Source organism: Oratosquilla oratoria, chromosome 35 (genome assembly GCF_046742065.1).
Source record: "Oratosquilla oratoria isolate Oo_2021 chromosome 35, ASM4674206v1, whole genome shotgun sequence".
Lineage (NCBI taxonomy): Eukaryota > Metazoa > Arthropoda > Malacostraca > Stomatopoda > Squillidae > Oratosquilla > Oratosquilla oratoria.
The window spans coordinates 16,210,816-16,223,051 of NC_134811.1; the positions used below are offsets into that span (position 1 = coordinate 16,210,816).

The window sequence follows — 12,236 nt, forward strand, 5'->3', positions numbered from 1 at the left end:
ACTGGCGACGGTGTGTGGGAGAGGCGAGCGAACACCCGGCGTGCGGTACCAATAGATGATGATGATAACCCTTTCGCTTTCGAATGGGTTCTGCTATGGAGATCAATCGGATAGCCTTGTGACGGTCAGAACAAAGAGAAAAGGCCCCATCCGTCCTGTTTTTGGTCTTACCATTCTTTTGTCTTTCTCTGCCCCACACTCTTCCCACCATCTCTACGAGTATACACATTCTCATGTGTATGCATTCATGCGTGTGCGCACGAACGCAGTCTCAGTCATGTTTACAGTAAAGCATGAAGTAATAAACACTTGGGTGCCTAATGAGCACATCATGTAATTTCACCCTTGTGGGATCCACAGGAGGAATTCCCCAAGTAAAGTGTCCTCAAGAGACCACCGAGTTGCCAGTTTCTTCTTACCAGGTTAGTTGGGTTACCAGGTTAACTTACTTGTTAGCGGATTCACAATGAGGATCGTTGAGGCTGTTGGCAATCCATAACCACTGTGAGGTTTAATCTTTAATTCATTGGTTAACCGTTGGTAGACAATCGTCATGAAAAAAGTTAGTGGCAACGGTGCACTTCTCGGTGTATGTATACACACACACACATATATACATACATTGTTGCAACCGCGACCCAGTTTGTACGTCTGAGTCCTCCGCTATGAGTTTCTCACTCTTGTGGCTGCTCCTTCTCGTCTACTGCCTCATGGGGAGTCGAGGTCTCGAGGTCGCCGCCGCCGAGGGCGACACCGAGGGACACGAAGATGGCACCGAAAGAGACAAGTCTTCTCTCCTCGACGCTAGCAACGCGCCTCTGCACCTCAACGTGGTAGGGGATGATTATTAATACATTTTCTTCTTAAATGATTTGGAAGGCGGTGGCAGGCCTCGAAGATTTGCTTATGGCTGGTGTCAGACTCCTTAGGTGGACGACAGAGGTCAACGGAAGCCGAGTCTCGACTCTGAGTCCTCTCGAGTCGTCAACAAAGTCTCCGCAGTTGGGAATTTACCGTTTGTTGACGACGCCAGCCAGAAGAAAGTCTGTCAAGGTCTACTACCAACGGGGCTCTGACACAGCTGTGTGTATGGACCCACTACGCCCCCCCCCCCTCTTCTCCCTTCCCTTTGCACTGACTCAGTTAACGTCTCGTCCTCTTTGTGTCGCAGGACGGAGCCTCTTCCTCTTTCTCCTCCGGGTCTATGACGGCGGACAGGATCGTCCACGTCCTCGACAACTCGACGCATCTGGTGGCGCTGTCGGGGCTCCTCGAGCGCCGAGAAGAAGACGCCACCTCCTGCAGAAGGAAGCCTTCTCTTCCTCCCAAGGGCGCACTTCCACACCCTGTGCCCGCCGCCGCCCCCGCCTCCCCCCAGACTCCACCGCCTCTACCTCTGGGAGATTCGCCTCTCCCCGACGCCGTCAGCACCCTCGCCTCTCCAGTGGAAGTGGAGCTCCTGGGGGGCAAGGGCGAAGGGCGCCTTCCTCCAGCAGATTGCATGGACTTACTCCTCCTGGGCCACACAAAGAGCGGTGTCTACACGGTCCAGCCCTACTCCTGCAAGTGCAAGAAGAAGATGCAGGTAGGTCCCGACCTCTCCTTTCTATCTCTTTCTGTGTCGACCCTGTAGCCTCCTTCAGAATATTTCTTCTGGTCGACGCTAGGCGATTGTATTCAGTCGTGTGTAAAGAGCCAGTTATAGCTGCTGTTGGTGATGGTCAGTCTACTATAGCAGTTGCCCAAGAGAAGGAGGATGAGTAGGAGTACGAGGAGGATGAGTAGGAGTACGGGGAGGATGAGTAGGAGTACGAGGAGGAGGAGGAGGAGGAGGAGGAGGAGGAGGGAAGGTCGAGCAGCTTTCCCGCCCTCCACCCCACATACGCCACGGTCGTCGTCACTTGTGACGTCACTCCTCCTCGGGGCGGGGCGGGGAGGTTACCACCGAACTCGTTGGGTCTCTGTCCGGGAAGTTGGACGTTAAAGTATTTCTTCTGGTCGTCGTTAGCCCCGGCTTCCCCTTTCCGTGCCCGGTGACACTTTCCAGTGCCATCAGCCCCAGTCGGGTCTCAAGAGAATGATGATGGTGGTGATAATGATGGTTATCATCACAGTTATTGTTATCATTATTGTTTCCATTATTATCATTATCATCATCATCATTATTATTATTATTATATCTTTATTGTTATCATTGTCATTATCATTTTTATTAATTTTATTTTTTGTTATTATTACTATCATTATTATTATTACTATTATCACTGTTATTACTATTATCATCATTATTATTATTGCTGTTATCATTATTAATGTAATTATTATTATGAGCGCTATAATCACTATTTCTATTACTGAAAGGTGACGCAAAGGACTTTTTTTCATATGAATGCCGCCACCAGGCTTTCCCTGTGTATCGTTAAAGAGCGAGTGAGGAGAATCTTTTTCTTTTCATCCCACGAAGAGTTAAAGCAAAAGTGTTCTGATCAGCTTACCACTTTTATAAGAGGAAAAAAGACCCTTGTATGTGCATAAATCAACAAGGGGGTATCTCAACAGCCTCCAGTGTAATCTCACAATAAAATCACGTTTCTCGATCGATTTGTTTTAATTGATCTCAGCATCTCTCAACGAGAGATATGTTTCTTTCTTTCTTATTCCAATATTTAGATGAAATACAGTCTCACTATTTTGGTAAGAGGTCATGTGTTATATATTTCTAAAAATGATATTTGGAGAAACACACATGCACATAAAATTGAAACTCATCAAAACTCTGATCCGTCCAAGACTGGAATATGCGTCAGTGGTATGGTCCCCACACAATGTGAGGGATATAAGCAAGATATGGGGAATACAAAGGGCAACGACTAAACTGGTCCCCAGCCTGGCAGATAAAACATATGAAGAAAAAGTAATAGAATTGGGTCTGTCAACTTTGAAAGATAGAAGAGAAAGAGATGATATGATTACGGTATTCAGGTCACTGAAAGGGACAGATTGCATCGACAGAGATGGAAGGGCGTAGGACTGAATTGATCAAAGATTGAAGGGCTTAAGAGGTTATGTGAAGAAACACATTTTTCCATGTAGATGCATAAATACTTGGAATAGCTTAGATGGCAATATATCCCAAGTTCAAATCTAAATATGATAATTGGAAATCAAGGGTGTAGATTAAGTTGGAACTGTATATGAACTTGAGGCTAGGAATGATGATTGGAGAGTAGCAGATGGGATCCAATAAGCGTTGCTCCTCTTCTGTATACAACAATTAGGTAAATACAGTTAGATAAACACACACACACACACACACACACACACAACTCATGACCCACCAGAGTTGGAGTGCCGGTTGACAGTGTAGCGATAATGAAATTTTCAGCCTTGGGCTAGGCTCGAACTCGGATCCCACTGTAACACCACACCATCTATCCGGTGTGGATGCTTCATGGTTTTGGATCGCGCGATGGACTCGTGATCGACAGCTATTACGCTCCCGGAAGAGAGCTTAGATCTCATATATGACCGATCTATGGGTGATGCTGCGACCTTACACGCACACACAAATTCTCCACAAAATCCTCTCGAGGATGCTGGACACCAAACCACCAAAAACTAGAGCCACCATCTGGCAGGTGGCTCACATTCACTTCCCACAGAGGGATACCGTCCCACACAAAAGACTATTAAATTAGCTTCGCACGGAATAAGTGGTAGCCTATTAAGTTGGACTAGTAATTGGTTGAATAATCGAAAACAGAGAGTTGTTTTAAATGGAAAAACTTCTGGATGGAAAAATGTCACAAGTGGAGTTCCTCAGGGTTTCGTTCTTGGGCCACTTCTATTCATAGTATATATAAATGATATAGACCATGGACTAAAATCTACTGTTTCCAAATTTGCTGATGATACAAAACTGTGCGGTATGGCAAAGGATCACTTAAATCAATTAGATATTCAAGAAGATTTAGAGAAATTACAACAATGGTCTGAAAAGTGGCTCATGAAATTTAACACAAATAAGGTAATGCACATAAGTAAAGGTAACAGTAAGTACGATTACAAGTTTTTTGGAAATTCGTTAACACAAGTGAATAGTGAAAAAGATCTCGGCGTAATTATCAGCAACGATCTCAATTCATCCAAACAGTGTATTTCAGCCTCTGAGAAAGCAAATAAGATTCTAGAACTGATTGCGCGATCTTTTGATTGCAAAAGTCCATCACTCATTAACAAGCTATATAAATCGTTAGTTCGTCCACATTTGGAATATGCTGTTTCCGTATGGTCACCGAATCTCATTAAAGACATTGACAGACTAGAAAAAGTACAACGGCGAGCCACAAAACTGATTCCAACTATCAAAAATAAAACATACGAAAATCGACTAAAACATATGAATCTTTTTTCCCTAAAAAAAGCGTAGACTTTACGGTGATCTGATACAGGTCTTTAAGATTCTAAAGGGGATTGACAACATCAAAAGTGACAAAATTTTCACATTGAATGAGAATCAGACAAGAAACAATGGTCTCAAACTGTCCGGAAATAGATTCAATTTGGAAGTAGGCAGAAACAATTTTGCCAACCGTGTACTCAATGAATGGAATAAACTTCCTGCACAGGTAGTGCAATGTAATTCAGTTCGAAGCTTTAAAAATCATTTAGATAAACACCTAAGCAAGATGCTGTAATGATTATAATTTATTTCATATTATTTGTTTTTGTTTTGTTATCATTTGTCTGTTTTGATTTTCATTTATCATTGGTCATGTGTCAATTCATTATTGTTTGCTATTTGCCTGTTTGTTTATTATCTAACTATACCTTTGCATTTATTCATGTATTTTATTTGTTATTTACATTATTATAGTTTTTATTTATCAATTTTTTATTATGATTTGTTTTTCGCATCCGACCTAGATATGGACCAAAAGGTCCCCTATCGGGATGCTCCGCCGTTGTAATCCTTATAGAAAGGGTGGATGCACAGAAGCTTGCTAAGAGAAACCGCGGGGGACTGGCGACGGTGTGTGTGGGATAGGCGGGCGCACACCCGGCGTGCGATACCAACAGTAGATGATGATGATAACCCTTTCGCTTTCGAATGGGTTCTGCTATGGGGATCAATCAGATAGTCGGGCGACGGCCAGAACAAAGAGAAAAGGCCCTATCCGTCCTGTTTTCGGTCTTACCATTCTTTTGTTTTTCTCAGCCCCACACTCGCTTTGCACCATCTCTCTATCTACGAGTATATACATTCTCATGTGTGTGCATTCATGCGTGTGCGCACGAACGCAGTCTCAGTCATGTTTACAGTAAAACATGAAGTAATAAACACTTGGGTGCCTAATGAGCACATCATGTAATTTCACCCTTGTGGGATCCACAGGAGGAATTCCCCAAGTAAAGTGTCCTCAAGAGACCACCGAGTTGCCAGTTTCTTCTGTCAGGTTAGTTAGGTGGGTTACCCAGTTAACTAACTAGTTAGTGGATTCAGAATGACGATCGTTTAGACTGTTGCAATCCATAATCTCTGTGAGGTTTAATCTTTAATACATTGGTTAGCCATTGGTAGATAATCGTCATGAAATGAGTTAGTGGCAACGGTGCACTTCTCGGTGTATGTATACATATACACACACACACGTATATACATACATTGCTGCAACCACGACCCAGTTTGTACGCATCAGCCCTCCGCTATGAGTTTCTCACTCTTGTGGCAGCTCCTCTCCCTCTACTGCCTCTTGGGGAGTCGAGGTCTCGAGGTCGCCGCCGCCGAGGGCGACACCGAGGGACACGAAGATGGCACCGAAAGAGACAAGTCTTCTCTCCTCGACGCTAGCAACGCGCCTCTGCACCTCAACGTGGTATGGGATGATTAATTAATTATTAATGCCTTTTTTTCTTAAACGATTTGGAAGGCGGTGGCAGGCCTCGAAGATTTGCTTATGGCTGGTGTCTGACTCCTTAGGTGGACGACAGAGGTCAACGGAAGCCGAGTCTCGACTCTGAGTCCTCTCGAGTCGTAAAAAAAGTCTCCACAGTTGGGAATTTACCGTTTGTCGACGACGCCAGCCAGAAGAAAGTCTGTGGAGGTCTACCACCAACGGGGCTCTGACACAGCTGTGCGTATGGACCCACTACGCCCCCCCCCCTCTTCTCCCTTCCTTTTCCACTGACTTAGTTAACGCCTCCTCCTCTTTGTGTTGTGTTGCAGGACGGAGCCTCCTCCTCTTTCTCCTCCGGGTCTATGACGGCGGACAGGATCGTCCACGTCCTCGACAACTTCTCGACGCATCTGGTGGCGCTGTCGGGGCTCCTTGAGCGCCGAGAAGAAGACGCCACCTCCTGCAGAAGGAAGCCTTCTCTTCCTCCCAAGGGCGCACATCCACACCCTGTGCCCGCCGCCGCCCCCGCCTCCCCTCTGACTCCACCGCCTCTACCTCTGGGAGATTCGCCTCTCCCCGACGCCGTTAGCACCCTCGCCTCCCCAGTGGAAGTGGAGCTCCTGGGGGGCAAGGGCGATGGGCGCCTTCCTCCAGCAGATTGCATGGACCTACTCCTCCTGGGCCACACGAAGAGCGGTGTCTACACGGTCCAGCCCTACTCCTGCAAGTGCAAGAAGACGATGCAGGTAGGTCCCGACCTCTCCTTTCTATCTCTCTCTCTGTCGACCCTGTAGCCACCTTTAGAATCTTTGTTCTGGTCGACGCTAGGCGATTGTATTCAGTCGTGTGTAAAGAGCCAGGGGTGTCGTTGTTGCTGCTATAGTTATAACTGCTCTTGGTGATGGTCAGTCTACTATAGTAGTTGCCCAAGAGAAGGAGGAGCACGAGTAGAAGTACGAGGAGGAGGAGGAGGAGGAGAAGGTCGAGCGGCCTTCCCGCCCTCCACCCCACATACGCCACGGTCGTCGTCACTTGTGACGTCACTCCTCCTCGGGGCGGGGCGGGGAGGTTATCACCGAACTCGTTGGCTCTCTGACCGGGTAGTTTGACGTTAAAGTATTTTTTGTGGTTGTTGTTAGCCCCGGTTTCCCCTTTCCGTGCCCGGTAACACTTTCCACATTACTCTGACCTGCCGCCAGGCGATTTGATTCGCCTTCCAGTGCCATCACCTCCAGTCGGGTCTTAAGAAAATGATGATGGTGGTGATAATGATGGTTATCATCACAGTTATTAGTATCATTATTGTGCCCTTTATTATCATTATCATCATTATTATTATTATTATATTTTTATTGTTATCAGTCATTATAATTCTTATCAATATCATTGCTATTATTACTATTATTAGTATCATTATTATTACTATTATTACTGTTATTACTATTATCATTATCTTTATTGCTGTTATCATTATTATTGTGATTATTATTATGAGCGCTATAATCACTATTTCTATTACTATCATCTTACTATTGTTTTTAAGTATTGTTACATTTACTATCATAAGTACTATCACCGCTCGCGCCCCAGTCTGTTTTGTCTGCCTTTGAAGAAGCAGGTGAGAAAAAAAAAAAAACAAAAAAAAAAAAAAAAAAAAAAAAAAAAAAAATCTTCCCTTCGTCTGCTACTCCGTCAGGTGTACTGCGACATGGACACGGACGGCGGTGGATGGACGATCCTCGTGGCGCGGCAGGAGGAGTACCAGGAGAACTTCAACAGGTCCTACGCTGAGTACGCCGAGGGCTTCGGTAACCCCGCCGCCGAGTACTGGCTCGGTGAGTCTCCTCAAGGCCTTCCTCGTCACCTTCCGAATCCTCAACGGGGATGGAGGTTCCTCCTGGGCTGAATGAAATCACCTTGCGGCAAACGGAATAAACGCACAAGTGTTTCGTACAGGTTTGGTTGATGGGGTGCATCTTCCACCGTCACCCACATCTCCCCTCTCCCTCCCCAAACACCCCACTCTTTCTACAGATGATTTCATTCAACTCCACGGGAACCCCCTTCTTCCCCTCCCCCCATTCGGAGGCGAAGAGTTGGTCGCTTCTGTACTGGGTGTCACTTTTCCCTTTTAGCTCAGATGCTACCACGCGATTTAATCATCTCCTTGGAGCGCTGTACGGTTGCGGATATCCAAAACTGACCCACGGGATATCAAAATGACACAAATGTGTCTTTCGCCCTTTCCGAAGTGGTACAGATTTGCTTACGCACATAATTCCACCTTGTATGGTGATGAGGCGTACAAGGGTCATTGAGCTAGAGGTCAGTGTTTAAGGAGAGAAGACAGGGAAGGTGAATATTTTGAATCATTCTGCGTCACATGGAGCAGGGAATGGAGGAGTAGGGGTGGAGGTAAACTGTAGAGTGAAAAGTGTCATGAATAATAGGTATCTGGGAATGGAAGCAAAGAGAAGACTGTGTGAAGGGGTGATTATGCCTACGGCACTCTACAGGACAGAGAATTGGAATTTAAGATAGGCAGATAGGAGATATTTAAATGTGTCTGAGAAGAAGTGTTTGAGAAGTGTGGTGGAGGTTACGAGGATGGATAGAATGAGGAAAGAGGTGACGAACAAAGCATCATTTATATGATTTTTTTAACAGGCAATGAGAACATACATGTGCTAAGTTATCACCAACGGTACGTGTTGAGAGCGGAGTTAGAGGACTGGGAGGGCAGCAAGCGTTGGGCCCAGTATGCCAGTTTCCAAGTGGACAGCGCTGACGACAAGTACAAGCTGACTCTGGGAACCTACACGGGAGACGCTGGCGACTCGATGAAAGAGAGCAACGGGTTCAAGTTCTCAGCTTTCGACCAGGACAATGACCTATATTCTGGTGAGTTAATTTTTTTCTTTCTTTCTATACAGACATGGGGCCAAAACCTATATCAGGACCATGTAAACATGACCTTTCCTTTTTTTGTTCTTTATTCAAGTTACTTTCGTCACCTATCGTATCGAGAAACATAAAATACCCATGTGTTGTGGGTCAGATGAAAATGACCACCGAGACGGGACTCCTGGAGGTGGAGATAGATATCGGCTGTGATGATTGATTTATTTATCTATTTATTTCTTTGTCATGCACACCATGAGTCAAGGAACTATCACCTGGAAAGACACTGCACGGTTCGCGATGTCAACAACTGGTGTCAAGTTGGTGGGTGCGTTTCCTCTCCCATGGTACCTGGGACTATTGGGTTAATATGTATGTCAAATACTAGTCTCCCCTCGTTGGGCTCGGTGGTGGGTAGAGGCGTGACAGGGCGAAATTCAGGCGTATGGACGGGCTCGAAACCCATTCCCGTCAAAATTACAAAACTAGTTGGACGGAGTGCCGTGGTGTTGAAAATTAGGTACAAACACATGAATCTAGACTTGGGGTGAACCTCCAGTGGGCATATGACCTTGAAGAAATGTTCTATGCTAAGCTTGACCAGTGTCCGCCACGAGGCACACCTATTGTTTTGGGCGACTTCAATGCGGTTACTGGTACCGACACAGTTGGCTATGAACTATGTCTTGGCTCCGATGGTTCTGGAACCAGGAACATTAACAGTTCTCTCATTCTGAACTTCGCAAAGTCCGGAAGGCAGAAAATCGGCGGTTCTTGGTTCCGAGAGCCACACCGATGGACAAGGTATGGTTATGCCGAAAGCTCCTACAGAACTGCATGGTTTATCAAGGTGCTGAATTCTTTGGGACTGATAGGTGTGTAGTCGCAATACTCTGACTGTGTATCAAATCCAGGAGAATTCCGAGATGCAATCCACCTGGGTTTCATCTGGAGAAAGCCAGGGATGATGTGTGCGCCCAGGAGTTTCCGGTAAAAATTCTTAATCAGTTTGGAGCACTCGCCACTGGAATGACTTTGCATCAAACCAGAGACTGTACTGTAAGACAGTCTAGACCAGTTACTAGCATAATATGTGAACGTCAGTTTTAGGTATATGTGCATGTGTCACGTTTCCCTGAAGTTAATTGTACTCACTGGTTGTTTCCACAGGAGACAATACTCAATGGGATAGACTAAGGGGACGCCCACAGAATTCATGGTTGGTACAAGCTGACTGAAATTGTCGAGAGTTGTTTGGGATGGTAAGGATGGCTGCACGGGAGCTTGCTAAAAAAAAAAAAAAGCGCTTCTTGGTGCACCTCCCCAATTGATGATGATGATCTGTTGATGTTATCCCCTCTGGTCGACCAGGACTCTGTGATTAGTCTTCTTTTCTTGGAATTGTCATTGTATATTATTCTAACATCTTCGCAATCTATGCCTTCTTTCCACAGCAAACTGCGCAGCCAAATTCGGAGGGGGATTTTGGTTCAATAAATGCTTCCTGACGCTTCCCACGGGGGAGTTCTTGAGGGGTAAATACGAGGGAGTGACAAAGGGGGTCAACTGGCAAACCTGGCATGGGCACCGTTACTCCCTTAGGAGTCTCTACTTCAAGATAAGGCCCCTGGCATGCAAAAGAAAAGTCTCCGTGGCGCAGATGGACGTCGGGAGTTGTGGTCACTGAAAGGTGACACAAAGGACTTCTTTTGGATAAAAATGCCTCTACCAAGCTCTCCCTGTGTATCGTTAAAGAGCGAGTGCATTGGGCAGAGCGGGAAGTAAGTTTTTCTTTTCATCCCACGAAGAGTCAAGGCAAAAGTGGTCTGATCCGATCACCATTTTTATAAGGGCGAAATAAAAACCTTATATGTACATAAATCAACAAGGAGGTACCTTAAAAACCTCGAGTATAATCTCACAATAAAATCACGTTTTTCAATCGATTTGTTTTAATTGATCTTAAGAGCTCTCAACGAGAGATATGTTTGTTTCTTTCTTATTCCAATATATAGATGGAATACAGTCTCACATTCGTATTCCAATATATAGATGAAATACAGTCTATTTTGGTAAGAGGTCATATGTGTTATATATTTCTAAAAATGTTATTTGGAGAAACACACATGCACACAAATTTGAAACTCATCAAAACCCTGATCCGTCCAAGACTGGAATATGCGTCAGTGGTATGGTCCCCACACAATGTGAGGGATATAAGCAAGATATGGGGAATACAAAGGGCAGCAACTAAACTGGTCCCCAGCCTGGCAGATAAAACATATGAAGAAAAAGTAATAGAATCGAGTCTGTCAACTTTGAAAGATAGAAGAGAAAGAGATGATATGATTACGGTATTCAGGTCACTAAAGGGGACAGATTACATCGACAGATATGGAAGGGCGTAGGACTGCATTGATCAAAGATGGAAGGGCTTAAGAGGTCATGTGAAGAAACACATTTTTCCATGTAGATGCATAAATACTTGGAATAGCTTAGATGGAAATATATCCCAAGTTGGAACAGCACATGAATTCAAATCTAAATATGATAATTGGAAATCAAGTGTATAGATTAAGTTGGAACTGTATATGAACTTGGGGCTACGAATGATGATTGGAGAGTAGCAGATGGGACCCAATAAGCGTTGCTCCTCTTCTGTATACAACAATTAGGTAGTAAATACAGTTAGGTAAACACACACACACACAACTCATTACCAACCAGAGTTGGAGTGCCGGTTGACAGTGTAGCGATAATAAAATTTTCAGCCTTGGGCGAGGCTCGAACTCGGATTGCACTGTAACACCACACCATCTAACCGGTGTGTGTGCTTCATGGTTTTGGATCGACAGCTATTACCCTCCCGGAAGAGAGCTAAGATCTCATATATGACCGATCTATGGATGATGCTGCGACCTTACACGCACACACAAATTCTCCACAAAATCCTCTCGAGGATGCTGGACACCAAACCAAAGACCAGAGCCACCATCTGGCAGGTGGCTCACATTTACTTCCCACAGAGGGAAAATGTCACGGTCTGAATTTGGTCTTTGGGGAATAAAACCCAAAAGTGAAAAACGTTCATTTTTTTCTCCAAAAAACAAATGAAAAAGACATAGAAAAAGATAAAGACATTAAAAAAATATGCAAAGAAAATGCGAGAAAATTAATAAATGAAGAAATAAAGGAGGAAGAGATTAAAGGAAGAAACAAATAAAATGAAAAGAAAGAGAAATATTCATCAAGAAAAATGAAAAAGAAAAAAATATATAATTTCTCCCTAATGAAATATCTCAAGAGATTGAAAATGTCGAAACAAAATTAAAAAAGAAAAAGAAACAAGGAAGAAATGAAAAAAAAAAAAAAAGAATCAGAAGAAAGATACAGAAAAAGGTGGAAACAAAAAGGAAAACCGAAAAGCCCCCCCCCCCA

General features: G+C 44.5%; 1 protein-coding gene across 2 annotated transcripts; it reads left to right on the forward strand.

Moving 5' to 3' along the window:
• The first annotated feature begins 637 nt into the window (after positions 1-637).
• LOC143018565 (microfibril-associated glycoprotein 4-like) lies at positions 638-10,756 on the forward strand. 2 transcript variants are annotated; one of them, XM_076174049.1, is made up of 5 exons: positions 638-833; positions 1,172-1,585; positions 7,594-7,732; positions 8,565-8,798; positions 10,253-10,756. In XM_076174049.1, exons 1-5 carry the CDS (start codon positions 666-668, stop codon positions 10,483-10,485), a joined length of 1,188 nt encoding a protein of 395 aa, XP_076030164.1. In that variant the 5' UTR covers positions 638-665; the 3' UTR covers positions 10,486-10,756. The 2 variants fall into 2 exon arrangements, with proteins under 2 accessions (XP_076030164.1, XP_076030163.1); XM_076174048.1 differs by lacking the exons at positions 638-833; positions 1,172-1,585 and adding exons at positions 5,674-5,876; positions 6,227-6,643 and having other exon boundaries at positions 10,253-10,754.
• The last annotated feature ends 1,480 nt before the right edge of the window (positions 10,757-12,236 follow it).

What these genes read in the sequence shown, in the direction of transcription:
- LOC143018565 (XM_076174048.1), top strand. Translation starts at nt 5,709, where the DNA reads ATGAGTTTCTCACTCTTGTGGCAGCTCCTCTCCCTCTACTGCCTCTTG. An exon ending in CGCCTCTGCACCTCAACGTG is followed by an intron (nt 5,877 to 6,226) that starts GTATGGGATGAT and finishes GTTGTGTTGCAG; the next exon opens with GACGGAGCCTCCTCCTCTTT. An exon ending in CGCCGCCGAGTACTGGCTCG is followed by an intron (nt 7,733 to 8,564) that starts GTGAGTCTCCTC and finishes TTTTTTTAACAG; the next exon opens with GCAATGAGAACATACATGTG.